The sequence below is a fragment of the Pristis pectinata genome, chromosome 9 (assembly GCF_009764475.1).
Source record: "Pristis pectinata isolate sPriPec2 chromosome 9, sPriPec2.1.pri, whole genome shotgun sequence".
NCBI lineage: Eukaryota > Metazoa > Chordata > Chondrichthyes > Rhinopristiformes > Pristidae > Pristis > Pristis pectinata.
Window position 1 is genome coordinate 30,963,805 of NC_067413.1, and position 19,771 is coordinate 30,983,575.

Here is a 19,771-nt window from a genome sequence, read left to right on the forward strand (position 1 = left end):
AACAAAAGGTGAACAAAAATCCAGCAGCATCAAATCACAAACACTGTTTTGAGGCAAGAATGGGCAAAGGGCTGAGGTTAACTATTCTAATGTATTTTTCACTTCCTTAAAGAAACTTGAAAGCTGCAGTAGTGAATCAGATACATAGAGTATTGTTGGTCTCATGTGATTTACTTCCTACTGCCAGGAATCAAGTCAGCTTGCTTAAAATGTGCCTCGACGGACAGGTACCGCACAGCAAAGGACTCTTATGAAGAAAGTAAATAGAAGATTAAAAAAAAGAAAATGAAATAAAAACAGAAGTGGCCCTCACAACTGCTTTTCTATTTTAATAAGATCATTGTTGATATCTTTTCCTTCAGTGTCATTTTCCTGTACTAACCCCATGTACATGGATTCCCTCTTTATCCACCAATGGGTGATCCCTGTGTTGAATAGACAGCAGCTGAGCCTCCACAGCCCTCTTGGAGAGAGAGAATTCCAGTGATTTACCACCCTCTTGGTGAAGACATTCTTTTTCATCATTGTCCTGAATGGCTGATTTATCTTTGAGACTGTTACATTCCTGCCACCTCAAGCTGTGAATGGATGAGACAATAAAACAGATCAGACACCTAACAGCTGGAAGAGGCTCCAAGAACATCCCCATCCTCAACAAGAGTGAGGCCCGGCATCATTCATCTCTGCTTCCTTCTGAGATCCCCAATGTCATGGAATCCAATCTTCAGTCTACTGCACCCACCCTCCCTACTGCACCTATCCTCTCCCTGCATCCTCCCTACTGCACCCACCCTCTCCCTGCACCCTCCCTACTGCACCCACCCCCTCCCTGCACCCTCCCTACTGCACCCGCCCTCTCCCTGCGCCCTTCCTACTGCACCCACCCTCTCCCTGCACTCTCCCTACTGCACCTTCCCTACTGCACCCACCCTCTCCCTGCACTCTCCCTACTGCACCCACCCTCTCCCTGCACTCTCCCTATTGCACCCTCCCTACTGCACCCACCCTCTACCTGCACCTACCCTCTCCCTGCACTCTCCCTACTGCACCCACCCTCTCCCTGCACTCTCCCTACTGCACCCACCCTCTAACTGCACCCATCCTCTCCGCACTCTCCCTACTGCACCCACCCTCTCCCTGCACTCTCCCTACTGCACCCTCCCTACTGCACCCACCCTCTTCCTCACCATCCCTACTGCACCCACCCTTTCTCTGCACCCTCCCTACTGCACCCACCCTCTCCCTCCCTACTGCACCCACCCTCTCCCTGCACCCACCCTCCCCCTATTGCACACAGCCTCCTGCCCCCACCCTTCCCTAGTTACCTCTCAAATCCTGTTCCTCCCTACCACTGACCTCTTGTACCTCGGCCCCCACACTCTCCTCCCATGCTGGCTTCTGTAGTCTAGCCCAGCCCCTACTCCATCCCCGTCCACCCCACTCCCCTCACTCCACCCCTGCCATCCTCTGCACACTGGCCTCCTGAACCCTTTCTGCTGGCCTCTGCACCTGGCTCCAGTCTTTGCTCCATTAGCTTTCTCTTCAGTCCTGTAGTTTGTTCCCTCCTTCCTGGCCCTTGTGGAGTTGATATATTTTCCCATTCCTCCATATTCTATTTTGGTTACAGTGATCAATGGGAGTATTAGTTATTGTATTAAATTTAGTCTTAATCACAGTTTATTCTGATAATGGGTAAGTTTCTAACTTGTGAACAGATCAGTGAGGTAGTTAAGTGCAAAGCAGAATACAATAAGAAACAACTCACATCAGAGCAACAGAAGGAATGAAAAGAGTTGTTATTATATTGAATGCAAAAGTAAACCGAGGATTACAAGCCAAAAATTCAATGAGTTTTCTAAGGAAATGTATAGAGATCAAACAATTGAAGTAATTAGGATCTAGAGTCCAAACTCTTTCATATTTTGAAATTATATTTAATTTTCTGTTTGTGCTAACCCACAAGAGGTTTATTAAAATATTTTTTCTTCCTCTATTGTAATTTATTACTTTGTGTATTGTTACCCATTCTTGCAGCCCAGTGTTTGTGCTGTGAAGGTACGGTGTTATTTTGGTCACAGTTCAGCAGTCTTGAACCAAATGTTATAAGGAGCTGGAGTGGAGAAATGATTAGCCACTGAATTGGCTTCTAGCGTGTAATGAGCAGCTTTGTCCGAGGCTCATCTGTTCAAATTGTCAGCTGTGATCCTGTGAAGGACATTGGCCATGTTGGATTCTGGGCAGGCAGCAAGCGGAGTGTCTGAAAGGCTTAAGGACTGCTGATAGTTTCATGGCTTGCCAAGACTAGCGGTGTTTTGTTAGTCCACTAAGAATTTATCTTCATGTAAGGGATCTGAGTGAAAAGTGACTGTAATAAGTCATAATTGGTGAGAAGAGAATGTAACATAGAAATAGGAAGAGACCATTTTTCCCCTTGAGTCAGGTCATAACTGATTGGTACCTCAAATGCATGTCCCCACCTTTCCTCCATGTCCCTTATCACATAGCAAGAATATATCCATTTCAGTATTGACATTTTTAGTGACTGCTTCCAAGTAGGAATGGGAACAGTGGCCTTTGCTCAAGGGGATTAAAAGATAGTTGAGACCTAAATTACTTAGTCTCTGTACTGTGAGGTGTATTACTTGGAGGTTATACCTCCAGTATCTCTCTCTAACTCTTCAGTGAAGCTCAGAATCCCATTTCTAAAAAGCACCTTGTTGATGATTTATTGATGTTACAAACTGTTCAAAGGGACATGCTCACAATCCGTTTGTTACACTGAATTATAGCATGAATTTCCTCAGCTTGCAGTGGGATCTGTTTTTCCAATTCATTTTCCAATTTTCCAACAGCATGCAGCCTCCCAATATCCTTTTAGATTTTTACACTTCCAGAGCCAAAAGCTAGCTGCTGGAGGAACTCAGCAGGTCAAGCAACATCTGTGGAGGCGAAGGGAGAGTTGGCATTTTGGGTTGAGACCTTGCACTTCAGGACTCTTAATTCTGTTTCAGTGAATGATGAAAAATGCTGATCTTGATTGTAATTTATAGCTGCATAAAAACACTTGGTTAAAATGACTTGGCAAAGGCATCTGAATTCTTGAATTTTCTGTCTCCTTTGCACAGTTATGGGAAAGCAGCATTTTGCTTAGAAGAACTTATGATGACTAACCCTCATAATCACCTGTACTGTCAGCATTATGCTGAGGTAAGTGGGGGGTAGCTTTGTGGATTATTCTAAACATATTCTGTTGGTGTATACACAACAAAGTATGTATTTTAGTGCCTTTCAAATCCTTTGAATGTCCTGAAGCATCATAGAGTCAAGAATGTGCTTTTGAGTTGGGGTTACTAGTATGATACAAGGGAAGCAATGGACAGTTTTGTACAGCAAGGACCATAATGTCTGTGGGATTTTGTTTTATGAAAGTAGGCTGCCCATTTCAGTTTCAGTTTGTAGATGGCACTAAACTCTTAAGTCGAAGGCAGTGAGGAGGACAGTTGCAGACATCGACTAATGAAAAGGGTGGACATGTGTCAGATGTAACTTGGCAGAGAAGAGTGCAGTAGTACATTTTAAAGGAGGAATGAGGAATAAAATTAAATAAAGGTGCATTTTAATGGGGGTGATGCAATGGAGGAATTTGGATGTGGGTTTAAATCTTTGAAGATGGCAGGCAAATTAAGAAGGCTATTTCAAACAAATAAACCTAAGAGATTCTGAACTTTATAAATTGAAACATGTAATTGAAAATCAAAGCATTTCACGAATCCTTTATAAAAACACTTTCTCGACTTCAGTTGGAGTGTTGGGTTCAATTCCTGGCACCTGTTTCGAGAAAAAGCTGTGTTGTATTCCTTGAAATTTAGAAGGTTGCTTAGTTTGATCCAAGTTTTCAGGATATTTGGGGGAACATCAGGTAGAGAGAGAAACTATTTCCACTGGGTTGCATTTCAGACTAATATTTGCAAAGTGTGCCAGACTTTAAGAAGGGAAATCAGGAAATACTTTACTGTGCCAAAGACAGGGGAAGTTTGGAACTTTTTCTGTAGATGCTAGATCAAATGTTGATTTTATATTTATGATTGACAACATTTTTGTCAGCTGAAGGACTTAAGAGACAAGGCATATGAAATCATGGCACAGATTAGCCATTATCTTGAGAAACACACAAAAAGTGCTGGAGGAACTCAGCAGGTCAAGCAGCACCTATGGAGGGAAATGAACAGTTGACATTTTGGGCCGACATTCCATGTTAGCCATGATCTCACTGGTTGACAGAATAAGTTGGAGAGAGTGAATGATCTTACCCTGTCCCTATGTTACTAACAGAGCAACAAACAAACTGCTGGAAGAGCTCAGCGGGTCACGCAACATCTGTGTGGAAGCAAAGGGATGGTCGACAAATCAGGTTGAGATCCTGCATCAGGACCTTGACAGTGTATAACTATAGTATAATGTATCAACAGATTTACTTAAATGATTCTTGTATAGAAAACCCAAATTTGTTCACCTCAGATCAGAGATGGCCAAGAGGATATATGATAGAACTGTTCAAAATGATGAATTGCTTATTTGAGGAAAATTGTTCCCAGTGACAGAAAGGTCAGCAGCCAGAGGAGGTGGATTTCAGTTTATCTGGTAAAGATCCCAGGGCATCATGAGTAACAAATAAAAAGAATTGTGATTTGGGACATGCTACCTGAAAGGGCCCTGGATGCAGATTCAATCAAAATTTACAAAGGGAATTGGCTAAATACTTGGAAAAAAGTAATGTAAGGCTCTGCAGAAAGAGAATTGGAGCAGGAGCAATTGGGTAGTTCTTGGAGGTGCCAATCCAGCCATATTTGAGCTACACGCCTGCCTCCTGTGTTACATCATGCTACATGAACCTTGGTCAGCATAGAATTACCCGTGGCTTTGGATAAACATTTCTGGGTTCTGTTTAATCCTGCTGAATTTATGGTTCAAAATAAGCAGGTTGCTTTTCTCCCCCTCCTTTCGACATATTCTACTTTTAATTTTCTCTGAGGATGTGAGCCTTGCTGGCAAGGGCAACATTTAATGCGCTTCCATTAACTGCCCTTGAAAAGATGGTGGTGAGCTGTCTTCTTCAACCACTGGAGTCCTTGTGATGATGGCACTTCCTTGGTACTGTTGGGTAAGGAGTTATAGGAATTTGGCCCAGTGTGACTTGATGGGGAGCTTGCCGATGATGGCATTCCCATGTGGTGTCTGCTCATGCTCTTTTGGTGATGGGGTAGTGCGGTTAGCAGGTGCTGTCAAAGAGTCCTTGCCAAGTTACTGTGCTGTATTTTGTGGATGGAACACTCTGGAGCTACAGTGAGCCAGTGGTGAAGGGAATGAATGTTCAGGAAGGTGGATGGGTGGTAGGCAGGCTGCTTTATCTTCAATGGTGTTGAGCTTCTTGAGTGTTATTGGAGCTGTATTCATTCAGGCAAGAGTGTTCAGTCATGTTCCTGAACTGTCTTATAGATTGTGGGAAGGTGTTAGGGTGACTGGTTACTCAGCTTTTGTTCTGTTCTAGTTGCAGTATTTATCCAACTGATCCAGTTAAGTTTTTGTTCTGAGTTTGTGAACTATTTTCCCTCAAGTAGTTATCCAGTTCCCCTGTGAGAGCCCTGATTGTCTTTGTACCACCCTTACAAGTTCCAACACTGAAACCATGCCCTGAATGCAAATTAGTGTCTTTTTGTCACCACCCCCACAGATGCTGTGTCTTTTGCCCATTGAAATGACATTTCTGCCCATCCCCTTATCTGTACTCGTGGCACCATCCCAGGTAGTCACAAGAGATGCACCTGCTCTTTTATCTCTACTCAAATCCCAGAATGCAAACATCCCTTCCAGGTGAAGCAATAATCTAATTGCACTTCTTTCAGTTTAGTGTACTACATTCACTGCTCACAGTGTGGTATTCTCTGTGCTGGAGAAAACAGATGCACCCTCATTCCTCTCCCTCTCCATCTATTTACATCTGCAGACAGATCAGCTGTGATTAACAAGCAGTCACCACCCTCTCTCAAATGACACCAGCTGCAATGTCTCCAGTCTCTCAGCTATTCCCTTTGCTGTCCCATTCCTTCCCCCTCTCTGCAACTTAAAACATGCTTGTTTTTTTTTGTTTTCCCAGTTTTGATGAAAGGTCATCCACCAGAAACGTTAACAGTTTCTCTGCAGCAGATACTGACCTGCAGAGTGTTTCCACCAGTCTGTTTTTATTTCAGATTTCCAACATCTGCAGTTTTTTGTGTTTAGAATTTGAATCTATCTCTCATTGAACCATACAGTTTCCCCATTTACCCTTCCTAAACCCATCATAATTTTATGTATCTCTGTCAAATTTTCTCAACCTGCTGTTCTCCAGGGAGAAAAGTGCCCAGATCTTCAGACTAGACTTGTTTCTGGAAACTTTCTGGTAAATCTTCAGTCCTCGAGGACCTTCACATCCTTTCTAATGTATGGGAACCAGAAATGCCCTCCTCTCTTAGTGTAATTGTGTATGTGTGTGTAGTGATGTGTATTAGGGAGAGAAAATGCAATGTTTGCAGTGAAGAATTGTTGGGTTTAGATACAAGGTTGAAGGACTCGATGCACTCCTGTATTCAGCTTGTAGTAATCCTGGGTCTTCATGGCACTAAAATAACCCACAAACAGCATATGCCACAAGTGTGTCATTGGGATATGCCTCTCATTATTGCAAAAGGACAGTTGGAAACCCTCAAGCCTATTGCACCATTTGATTAGATCATGGCTGATCTGTATCTCAACTCCAATTATGCCCCTTAGGAACTACAGGACAAGTTAAAATGAACCTCGGGACTCGGGGCAGGGGGGATGGTTGTATGCTGTTTTTAATGGGATTAAGTTAGGTATCCACAATCTGCTTGTGGAACTGTTGTGTGGTGAACAATGCCTTTGTCAGGCTGTACTTGCAGTACACTGTTGCAAGAGAACAAGCCCAGGAAGAACAATGCCTTTTGCTGTGTCTGGGTACAGAAAAATAAAAAAATAAAGTGCTACCAGTATGATGCTTTGTTTTTCTGATCAGGGAATCGCTAGTATATGTGCTGGGGAAATCCTATCGCAGTACCTTTATTTGGAGAGTGGTAAGACTTTGGAATTGTTGGCCCTAGAGTGTAGATGAGTCAGGTGCAGTTCAGGAAAAGCTAACCAAATGGGAGAGAGAATTGAAAGAACAGAGATGAGATAAGGTGGGAGGGGATTGAGAGGAGCATAATTACTGTATCTACATGGGCCAATGGCCTGTTACTGTGTGTTGTTCATTCTTTGTAATCACAACACCCAAAACACCCATTTTTCAAATATATGCTTCACACCTTAGAAGACAATGTGAGTAGCTGATTAGAAACTAGTTTCAATCTGATTGCACAGTGTGTGGTTTTACACTCTTTTGATTGAAATCCTACTTTGACTCTTATTCTTATGAATTCCCATTTTCCACAGGTGAAATACACCCAAGGTGGACTTGAAAACCTGGAAATCTCTCGCAAATACTTTTCCCAAGCACTGAAACTAAACAACAGAAACATGCGGGCATTGTTTGGGCTGTACATGGTAAGATGAAGCATATTAAGGGAATCGCTTCAGCTGAAGTCATATAATCTCTCCATTAAAAAAATTAGATTATTTTTCATTTGCGACAATGTCTTAAAGAATCAGAGTAATACACAGTACAGAAGGCTATATCCATCCTGCCTGGGGATCTGATTAATCCCACTCTTTTCCAAAGCCCTCCAACTTTTCTTTTTCACCCATGTTCCTTTTGAAAGTTCCTGTTGAAACTGCTTCCACTGCCCCTTCAAGCCTCATGTCCCAGATCACAACAACTTGCAGTGTTAAACAAATACAGCTGAAGCTGTGCCATCTGGTTACCAACCGTGCTGCCAATGGAAACAATTAATCCCTATCTTCTAAATCAAAACCTTTCACATTTGAACAATGGAATTAAATCTCCCCTTAGTTGTCCCTGCTCTCAGGGCAACAACTTTTCAGCCTTTCCACATGAACTGGGAGAAGCATTTGAGAGAATTTCTACACTATACTTCTCTGGGGTAATACATGTTTCTCAACACCTAACGAAAGAACAACTAGCTCATGTTAGAAGAGTTTGAAATATATCTGCATTCAGGGTCTTTGGGTGCAATAAGTTCCTGCTTTTACCAGCTTGTGTTATTTCTGTGGTCCATCTGGCTGGTGGAAGGTCCAGTTGCTCTGTAGCAATATATGTACATGGAAATGTTCATAATGTACCAAGGTGTATTCTTGACTCATAATAATGGGGAACCACAGAATGGTTCAAGCTGGGAGAGAGGCCATTTGGCTTGTTGAATCCTCATGAGCTAATGGCCAAACGATCCATTTTGCTTAAATGGAAGGATCCAATACCCCCTACTACTTTTCAATGGTTCTCTCAAACTATATCATGTTTAAACTTGGAAAAAAATTAGGAGTGGTACTGTTGATCCTTCGCTTAAATTTGAGGAAGTTTGGAGTCCATTTATTCAATATTTTCACATGATATAGATCCCCTTGTAATAACCTTTCAACTTAGAGGAATGGAGTTGATGACATAATATTGCTCTGTTTCTACTGAGAAATTTTAGTCCAGTTTTTTTTCTGTTTGTTGTTTTGTTTTGAAATTTTTTTTTGTTTAGCTTAGTTTGGTTTGATGTATTATTTATAATTTTTCTTATTCTTTTGGGATTTTTTTTCCTTTCTTTTATATTTATATAATAAATCTTTTTCTTTCCTTTCTTTTATATTATATTCATTCACTAAGAGATCGTTGGATTTACAGATTTTTTTTATACTTTATTGTTTTTTATGATTATCCATGCCATGATTGTTCTCTTGATCTCTTTGTATTACATGTACAAATATTGATGTTATATATTAATCTGTATTAATTTGAAAACTAATAAAAAGATTGAAAAAAAAAGAATCCTTACGAGCTCAATGTAAAAGCATCCCTGCTGACTCCACTTACTCTTCAAATTCTTCCAGCTCCTGTTGACTGCAACAGTTGTATTTGCTTTCACTGTTCCCTTGGCTGTGCATTTCAGACTCTGGCCACAGAAGAGATTTTTCTTCATGCTACCATTGGTTCTTCTGCCAGTCCTCAAGTTCCTGACCCCTCCACCGATCCAGTTTCTTTCCCTGTACCTTTCATGATTTTAAATATCCAATTCTCTCACAACCTTCTTTGTTCCAAGGAGAACAATACCAGTTTCTTCAATATATCTACAGAACTAAAGTCCCTCATCCCTGGATTCATTTTACAAATCTCTTCTGGATCCCCTCCAAAGCCTTGACATCTTCCCTAAAGTGTGGTGCACAGAACTAGGTGCAATGTTCCATTTGTGGTCAGACCAGTGATTTATAGCTTAATGTGATTTCCTTTGCAGAATGTGCAACTAGTGCAGGAAGAAATTGAAACAGCTTTTCTCTTTTCCCTTGTAGTCTGCAAGTCACATTGCATCTAATCCTAAAGCCAATGCTAAAATTAAAAAGGACAACATGAGATATGCTACTTGGGCAGCTATGCAGATCAACAAGGCTTATCAAGTGAGTAAGAATGCAAATAGTTTTTTTCACTTACAGTTTACTTCAGTCCCACTTGGACCTTAGATGAAGACAAATCAGGTAGCAAGAATTCAAAAACTGAACGTGGTATGCTACGCAGAAGTCCACTGGCAAAAGGCTGATGGTTTGGATTAGAGTACAATTTGGTTTTTGGTTTATCCAAGGTCTCTGAGAAACTTATTAGGAGCTGTTGAGGCATTCCACTCCGGTAAAATGCTGAGAAGGAGGGTTCAGTCATGTCTTCCATCCCAGAACACTTGCATGTTCTTCATCAAGGTCTCCACAATGGAATACAGAAGCGCCAGAGGGAATGTAACAGTCCAGGGTTTTGGCAGTGCGTAAGTTGACTATAGTTGGATGCTGAGCTGTGTTGTTTACAGTATTGTAGAAAACTCACATTAGAAGGCTTGAGGTTCTGCGTGTTTGGTGGATGGATTTCTAATTGGCAAGTGCAGCAGCTTTTACGTATTGAATTGGCTTTGCAGAGTTCAAAGGATGACACAGATTTCAAGGCTAGGTTCTTTCCTTCACAGGCTCAATGATGAGTTCACTTGCCTCATCGTGTACTATCACTTCATTTTTGCCTTTGGTTTGTTTATGAGTATTTCCTCAATATTACTCACAAACCCCAAAACATTTTGGTTGAATCTTTTGACAGTCGCGAAGGTCTGAATTATTGGAAAGCTTCCTAGATTTATCATTTAACTACTAAATGCTCAGTTTCACTTTTAGATCTGGCTGGTACTATATGCTTCAAGTATGCCAGAGGACAGCAATTCCAAAAAAAGCCCTTCATTTGTCTTGGTTATTTATACCAGATGTTTTGAATTCATTTTCACACCCAACAACAGTGAAACTTGAATTTAAATCCTTGGAGCTAGCTTGTCCACTATGCTGCCATGCCCAATTGTGCTGGCAAGAAGATCTACTAAAAGGCAACTGTTTAAATAGTTCACAATAGGTAAATAGCTTAATTAGATGTTAGGTGCTATGAATGGTCATAATATTGACTTTTTTTGCAACTCTTGCAAGAACATTTTGGAATTGGTTTATTATTGTCACTTGTACTGAGGTACAGTGAAAAACTTGTCTTGCATACTGTTCATACAGATTAATTCATTACACAGTGCATTGAGGTAGTACAAGGTAAAACAATACAGAATGCAGAGTAAAGTGTCACAGCTACAGAGAAAGTGCAGTGCAGGTAGACAATAAGGTGCAAGGTCATAATGAGGTAGATTGTGAGGTCAAGAGTCCATCTTATCGTACTAGGGAACCATTCAATAGTCTTATAACAGCAGAATAGAAACTGTCCTTGAGCCTGGTGGTATGTGCTTTCAGGCTTTTGTATCTTCTGCCCGTTGGGAGAGGGGAGAAGAGAGAATGTCCGGGGTGGGTGGGGTCTTTGATTATGTTGGCTACTTTACAGAGGCAGCGAGAAGTATAGTCCATGGAGGGGAGGCTGGTTTCTGTGATGTGCTGAGCTGTGTCCACAACTCTCTGCAGTTTCTTGTGGCCCTGGGCAGAGCAGTTGCCTTACCAAGCCGTGATGACATTGAGGGAAAGGTTGTTGTCATGTTACCATGTCACTAAGCTCTGTATCACCTGCAATCTTGTAGGTGGCATTAGAGCAGAATCTAGCCATGCAGTCATGAGTGCATATGGAGTAGAGTAGGGGGCTGAGGATGCAGCCTTGTGGGGCACCAGTGTTGACAATAATTGTGCCGGAGGTATTGCTGCCTATCCTTACTGATTTCGATCTGTTGGTCAGGAAGTGAAGGATCCAGTTGCAGAGGGAGGTGTTGAGTCCCAGGTCTCGGAGTTTGGTGGAGTTTGCTAGGAATTATAGTATTGAAGGTGGAGCTGTAGTCAATAAACAATAGTCTAATGTAGGTGTCTTTACTGTCTAGGTGTTCCAGAGATGAGTGTAGGGCCAGGGAGATGGCGTCCGCCGTAGACCTGTTTCAATGGTAGGCAAATTGCAGTGGGTCGAGGTTTTCTGAGACATTGGAGTTAATGTGTGCCATGACCAGCCTCTCAAATCACTTCATGATGGTGGATGTCAGAGCCATCGGGTGGTAGTCATTGAGGCACGTTACCTTGTTTTTCTTAGGTACCAGGATGATAGTGGTCTTAAGGCAGGTGGGAATTTCAGACTGAAGCAGGGAGAGGTTAAAAATGTCTGCAAATATCCCCACCAGCTGATCTGCACAGGATCTAAGGACACAGCCAGGGACACCATCTGGGCCAGATGCTTTCTAAGGGTTCACTCTCTGTAAGACTGATCTTATGTCCTCAACGGTGACCATGGGTTCAGGTTCATTGGAAGCTGTTGGGGTGAATGGTGACATACCAATCCCCTTCTGTTCAAAACATGCATAGAATGCATTAAGCTCATCGGAAAGGGATGTGCTGTTGTCGATAATGTTGCCCGACTTCGTTTTGTAGCCCGTTATAACATATAAAATCTGACAGCTGGTCTGAGACTCAATTTTGGACTGATATTGTCTATTGGCATCTCTGATAGCTTTACAGAGGTCATATCTCAATTTCTTGTAAAGGTCAGAGTCACCTGATTTGAATGCTGCAGTCCTAGACTTCAGTAGGGAGTGGACCTCCCGGTTCATCCATGGTTTCCGGTATGGGAACATCCTGATTGTCCTCTTTGGTACACACTTGCTGATAAAGTCCGTGATGGTAGTGACATACTCATCTAGGCTGGCAGCTGAGTCTTTGAACATGGACCAATCCACTGACTCAATCATGTAGAAGCTCATCTATTTCCTCAGACCAGCACTGTATGACTTTCTGTACTGGATCCTCCAATTTCAGCTTCTGTTTGTGTGCAGAGAGAAGGAGCACAGTCTGGTGGTCTGACTTACCAAAATGAGGGAGGGGGGTGGCTTGGTAGGCATCTTTGATGGTTGTCTAGCCATGGTCAAGGGTGTTTGAGCCCCTGGTGGGACAGGAGACTTGCTGGTAGTATTTCGGTAACACACTCTTGAATGTGGCCTGGTTGAAATCACCTGCAATGATGGAGAGGGACTCATTTTGTCAAACCTTTCATTTTAGTGGATCAGTTAGCAAAACTACCAAGAAACAATAAACTGGAAAATTGTTAACAGGTTTTTCCACATCTTTAAATACAGCAATATTGCTTTACATCTCAAACTACATTATTTCCTGAGGATAAATATGTAGGAACTACTGATAAAGCATTAACATTAAATTCTGTGTGTGTTTGTGTGTGTGAGAGAGAGAGGGAGAAGTGTATTTTGCATGACATAAGATTGCTGAGACTTGCTCTATTCCAAGTAATTGTATATTTGGCATGCAGAATTGTTTTGAACATCTAGAGAGGCTGATGAAATGAAAAATGTGTTGCCTTCTGAAGTTTTGAATGTGCAAAGAGTTGGCATATTACTCTTGGACAGTTCTGGCCAGCAGCAACATTCCTCTGTAGTCCTCCCAGTGTCCATGTGGCACCTGAAATCGGATAGGAACAATCTAACACAGGCTTCTTGGAACAGACATTCAGATCCCCATACACTAATTGCTGGGGAGCTGGAAGAAAGCCCTTAAATGGGGTTTTCACATTTGGTCTTGTGTAGACCTCTGTAATGCTAAAATGGCTGCTTCAGAGCAATGGTTGAGGGGTTGTTTTTCAGACTGAAGGTATACAGTGTTCCCCAGGGGTCAACATTGAGAATATTGATGCTTATTAATGAATTGAGCAAGTTTGAAGGGTATAATTTGAAAAGATGCAGAACTATAAATGAAAGGTAGGGGAGATGGTAACAGACTCCAAGAGGATTAAGACCAGTGTTGTGGCAGACACATGGCCTGCAAAGCCATGTGAAAAAATGTATTTTGGAAGGAAGAGTAAGTGGATACAATATAAAGGGATGGTTTTCAAGAGCTGAGGTTTACGAAACCTGAAAATGGCAGCTTCATAAAGATTGTGGAATCCTGAGCTTTATAAGGCATACAGTGCCAAAAAAATTTAAATCATAAATGGAGTTATAGAGTCACACAGCATGGAAACAGGCCCTTCAATCCACCACATTTCTGCCAAAGTATCCACTTACACTAATCCATAGGTTCTCGCGTCCCCATCACCACCTCCCCTCCCACCCCGGGCACAATAATGCAATGTGCTCTTCCTCATCCTGGTGGAATCTATCCCAGGATACTGAGGGAGCCAAGACAGGAGATTGCTGGGTCTTGATAGAGATCTGTGTATCCTCTTTAGTCACAGGCGAGGTCCCCAGGAGACTGCAGAATAGTTAATGTTGTTCCTTTGTTAAGGACAACAGGGACAAATCAGGAATTTATAGGCTAGTGAACCTTACATTAGTGGTAGGGAAATTGTTGGAGAAGATTCTCAGGGACAGCAATTACTTGCATTTGCAATAGCATAGATATTGGGGAAAGTCAGCGTTGCTTTGTGCGGGGGAGGTCACATCTCACAAATTTGATTGAGTTTTTCGAGGAAGTGACAAAGATGATTAATGAGGCAGTGGCTGTTGTCTACATGGACTTTAGTACAGCATTTGACAAGGCTCACGTTGGATCCACAGTGAGTTGGTAAGTTGGGTACAAAATTGGTTTCATCATAGAAGACAGAGGATAGTGATTGAGGGGTGTTTCTCTGAACAGAAGTCAGTGACCAGTAGTGTTCCACAGGGATCAGTATTGAAGCCCGTTGTTTGTGATAAATATATATAAATGATCTGGATGAAAATGTAGATGGACTGATTAGTACATTTCCAGATTACACAAAAATGTGTGGAGTTGTGGGTAGTGAGAAAGGTTGTCACAGTATACAGAAGGATAAAGATCAGTTGGAAATATTGGTGGAGAAATATTGGTGTAAGTGCCAACACAAGTAGCTAGAATGGTAAAGAAGGCATATGGCATGCTTGTCTTCATTGGTTGGGGCATTGAGTATAAAGTTGGGAAGTCAAATTGTAGCTGTATAAAACATTGGTTTGGAATATTGTGTGCAGTTTTGGTCACCACACAAGAAGAAGGATGTTGGAGGCTTTGGAGAGGGTGCAGAAGAGGTACGCCAGAGTGTTGCCTGAATTGGAGTACGTTAGCTATAAGGAGAGGTTGGACAAACTTGGATTGTTTTAATTGGAGCATCGGAAGCTGAGGGGTGTCCTGATCGAATTATATAAGATTATGAAAGGTATAGATAGGGTAGATTGTATTTTTCCATGGGTGGAAAGGTCAAATGAGGGCACAGGTTTAGGTGAGAGGGGGAAAGTATAAAGGAGATGTGCAAGGCAAATTTATTTTGCACAGAGTGCTAGGTGCCTGGAACTTGCTGCCAGGGGAGGTGTTAGAAGCAGATACAGCAGCAATGTTTAAGAGGCATTTAGGTAGACACATGTACAGGCAAGGAATAGAGGGATATGGATCATATGCAGGCAGATAGTTTAGATTGACGTCATGGTCAGCACAGTCATGGTGGGCCCAAGGGCCTGTTCTGGTACTGTACCGTTCTGTGTTCTATGTTCTATCCACTTGTTTCTCAGTGGTTTGGGGGCTGGGTGGGTGGGTGTTGAGTTTGTCTTATTCTAGAGAGCCTGCAATGACAAGTAACAAAGGAAGAGCAGAGTCCTGCATGGTTCTTGCATGGGGAAGGTAGACAGGACACATGCTGACACGAGCAGACAGAACAACCAATTCACCAGGAGATGAAAGGACCCCAAAGGAATGCATGATGTATGCTTCCCACATGTATTCACAGCTTCCTACTGCATTTAGTTTTGGACATCACTCCTGGGAAGGATGTGGAGAAGGTATGGTGCAGAATCCCCTGAATGTTGACATGGATGTAGATTGTACCACTGCCCACAAGAAGGACCTTCCAAACTAGTCAGGCTCTGAGTGTAAGAGGGCCGCCCCTCACAACTCTGGCCATGAAAGACAAAATAGATTCAGTGTTTTATTGATCCACTACACTTACCACTTGAGCCCAAGTGTCTGAATGATTTTACATGGTTTCATTCCTGGTGGAGCTCAGCTACCACCTCCTTCCAGCCTCTCCTGACCATGACCTTGGAAGACCTGGGACGTAGCTCCATCCTCTTACCATGGGTTTCATCCACCAGGCTGTGTCAACGTGGAGAAGGTTTCTTTAAGGGCTGGAGCCCTGGCCAGAAACTTCACAAAATTCCATCAGGAGGTATCAGGATCTGTGCATCTCTTAAGCAGAAGCACCTCCTAAAGAAACCGTTCCTGCATTGTTGCAGTAGGGTCATAACCTGGATTATTTTAAGGCAGAGACATTATCAATGGGAATGAATTGCACAAGAATACCTTAAAGCTCCAGGAAAGTGTAGGATGAAACAGTAGGATGTGTACATCGGAGCAGGTGTTTGCAGATGGGGGTAAGATGGATGGCAGATAGGGCTCCACATGCTCACTTTGCAGCACAGTAGTTTGTTTCTGGCACTTTGGTCATCTCAAAATCATCCTCAATTTTCATTATTCCACAACACGGCAGTACTTTGCTTAGGGCATCGGATGCATTCTCAGGAAAGGGAGCGCTAATGAGTCAGTGCTAAAGGGGGTCAGAATGGTTTAGACTTGTAGAAACGTTGCTGACAGCACTGCAATGTCAGGAGCCTGAGATCAAAAATTTCACCATCCCGTTCCTCCTCCCTCCTTCCTCCTTGGAGATGCTTCTTAAAACTCAGCTGACTGACCAAGCTTTTGATTATTTGCCTTATTATCTCCTTTTGAAGCTTGGTGTCAGATACTGTTGATAATGCTCATCTGAAGCTTGCTTGACTAAAGCAGTTATAACAATGCAAGGTCTGCTTTAAATGCAGGGAGACTAGTAATAGTGGAGGTGTAAGAGGATTGGAGATGGAGGTGCCAGTAACGGCACACACTCACTGTGCTGCCTGCGTCAGCCCCGAGACCTCCCTCCCGGCACCAAGTGGCTGCATCGCTTGCCCCTGCCCATCCAAAACCAACCCCCCCCCCCCCACCCCCTCCCTACAAACCACCTCTGTGGATCAATACACACTGAGCCCCAAGGCAATGCGATTACTTTAACTGTTTAAGTGTTGCAGGGATGCTAGCAGAGGGCTGAGCCTCAACCAGGTTCCCAAAACAGTAGCCCTCAGCAGCTGGGAGAGCAGGATGTCACGTCAGTGCTGAGAGTAACACATCTCTAGTGGAATCTGCTGATCCCATTAGCATTCCCTCCCTGGAAATGCATCCTAGCTGCCAAGCGAGGTAGTATATTGTATGCCCATCTTTCCACCTTGCTGAGTGAATCTGTCCTCTCACTCTGAGTGGTTAAGTTTTCCCAAGCCACGGTGAAATGCCAGCCTAAACAAGTGTCCAAATGAAATTATCTTACTCAAGTGTCAGTCCATTCCCTAGGCCACTACTGGGACAGTGCAATTTGCTTTCCATTCCCCAGACTTCTCCAAGACACGGACAAGTCTCATCAGACTGAGAAATGATTGCATTCATCAACAGTCACAGTGGCAAAATCCAGACCAGTGGCATTTCAGCTCAGCAGGCCTTTAAAAGCTTCCCAGGTCTGACAGATTTACCGACTCCTCCAGCCGTGTAGCTGGGACAGCAGGAATGTCACCACCTCCATCAGTCACAGAGCACTTCACAGACATTTTCACTCAGAGCTACCTGCAGTTACTTCTGAACAAGACTCATGGCTCTCAAGCCCCTCATTGCAAGTCAAGCTTTAGTTCCAATTGTGGTCACTCAGACAGAAAATACTCTGGGCCTCTCACTGTCCATGTCTGATGTGGCTTGTCAGATCTACCAACGTCAAGTTCCACAGTCTGTTCTCCACCTTTGATCTGTGTACATACTACCATAGCCTCTCATTTAATCCCCTACAACTGCAGTCTGTTGGTACCTCACAGAGCCACCACTTCAATAAAAATATACATTAATGCATCTACTTTGAATATAATTATAAAAATTATTGACACATTTCAATTAGATCTGAGTTCGAGTACTGTGTCAGGCATCACATTTTAAGATGGATGTCAAGTGCAGATGAGATTTACCACACTGGTTCCAGGAATGGTGGGGAGGATTCAGCAGAATAGCATGGACTGTCCTTGGAGCAGAATAAGAGATTCATAGGTATGCTCAAGGATTGAGAGTACATCCACGGGCGCCACCAACTAAAGATAATAGGGAAGGGAACCAGAGATGAGAAATGTGAGCTGGACTGCACTGCCTGAAAGGGTGGTGGAAGCAAATTCAGTTATAGTTCTGATAAAGGAATGAGATGAATATATTAAACAGAAAATATTTTCTATGAGAAAGGAGCAGGAGATTGGAATGATAGAAAAATAGGGGACTATGTGGGAGGGAAGGGTTAGATAGATCTTAGAGCAGAATAAAATGTCGGCACAACATTGTGGGCCGAAGGGCCTGTACTGTGCTGTAATGTTCTATGGTTGCAAAGCTCTATCAAAAACTCAGCTTTGCACGATGGGCCAGATGGTTAAGTGGCAACAGTCTTTCCTGACTTTTGCATACAAGAACAACTTATATCCGTAGTAAAACACTTCAATGTACTTCAAGTATTATCAAACAAAATTTGACACCGAGCCAAAAAATAATAGGATAGGTAGCCTAAAGTTCAGTTCAAGAGATGTGATTTTAAGAAACAATTTACAGGAAATGTAAGTGGCTGAGAGGTTTAGGGGGGATTACATAGGGACTGGAGGGCTTAAGTTATAAGGAAAGGCTCGATAGCATGGGATTTTTTTCCCTGGAGCGAAGGATGCTGAGGGGTGACATTAAAGAGGTATATAAAATCTTGGGGAGCATAGATAAGGTAGATGATCACAGTCTTTTCCCAGGGTAGGGGAGTCTAAAACTAGAGGGCATAGGTTTGAGGGGAGAGGGGAAAGATTTAAAGGGGACTTGAGTGGCACTTTTTCACACAGAGGGTGGTGGGTATATGGAACAAGCTGCCAGAGGAAGTGATAGAGGCAGGTACCATTACAACATATAAAATACATTTGGGCAGATTTGTGGTTAGGGAGGGTTTGGAGGATTTGGGCCAAATGCAGACAAATGACACTAGCTCAGGAAGACACCTTGGTCAGCGTGGACGGGTTGGTCCTAAGGGCATGCTTCCATACTGTAAAACATATGATCTTGGCAGCTGAATGCATGGCTCCCAGTGAAACCAGGAAAATCAGGGATATACAAGTCTAGAATTGGTGCAGCATTTGCTGCTGCACACTGTTTGGGATCTTTTGGTGATACTTTTACAATGGTATGGATTCAGTTTGTATAATCAGCATAAGGAGTGCATACACATGTGAAGTTAAGTTGGATTTATCTTCTGTGGTTGTTAGTTTGTTTAGTTTTGAAGTTGAATTGACTTTGGCAGCAGTTCAGACATTGCTGTTACAGATGTTCATTGTAATCAGAGTGGTGCAAGGAAACCGAGATCCTTCAAGAAAATTACAAAATTTTTGTCTCCTCAACAACTCTCTGATGCCAAAATCCACAAGGAACCTCAAAATGTAATTGCTTCTGAATATTTCACCCTGTCCAGTTGTACTGAAACATTTACTGAAGCTGTTGTTTCCATGGAATTCTACAGTTTGACTTTCTCCATTTAAGGCATTAAGAAAGATGGTTTCAAAGGTGACCATTGCATATGTGCTCCACCTGGTCATTCCAGCAGTGCTGCGGGTTACTTACTGGCTTGGATTGTGGTACTTGGGCAATATGTACTTGACAAAATCACTTTTTACCACACTGATTTATTTTTAAATCTGATGCTACAGTTTCTCATTCTACTTCGAGGGCATTACGTTAACATTTGATCCCTTTTCACCCTTTTCAGGGAGCTCAGAGACAAAGAACTGGTATCATGTTTAACTTAATGCAATGCCGATGAGATGAGTTATGTTACAGTGACAGTGATTTGTGAGGATGCAAAACAGTTTAACCACAGGCCAGCTACTTGACCAGAGCAGGGATTTCTTTCCTCCACATTCCGGTTTGAAGATCAGAAAGAATTTTGAATCAGCCAGGCTGCAGTCACATTACATCATTTATAATATGCTGGCTGAGCTGACCAGATCCTTTGTCAATCATTGTATAATCATAACAATTA

The 19,771-nt window shown here is 42.6% G+C and overlaps 1 protein-coding gene across 1 annotated transcript in view; it reads left to right on the plus strand.

The window, feature by feature from the left end:
* Positions 1-19,771, plus strand: part of emc2 (ER membrane protein complex subunit 2) — a 110,606-nt gene that overhangs the window by 68,011 nt on the left and 22,824 nt on the right. Inside the window, exons 8-10 of the mRNA XM_052023766.1 lie at positions 3,126-3,207; positions 7,489-7,599; positions 9,505-9,609. Coding sequence (XP_051879726.1) covers positions 3,126-3,207; positions 7,489-7,599; positions 9,505-9,609 — 298 coding nt within the window. The remainder of the gene's footprint in view (positions 1-3,125; positions 3,208-7,488; positions 7,600-9,504; positions 9,610-19,771) is intronic.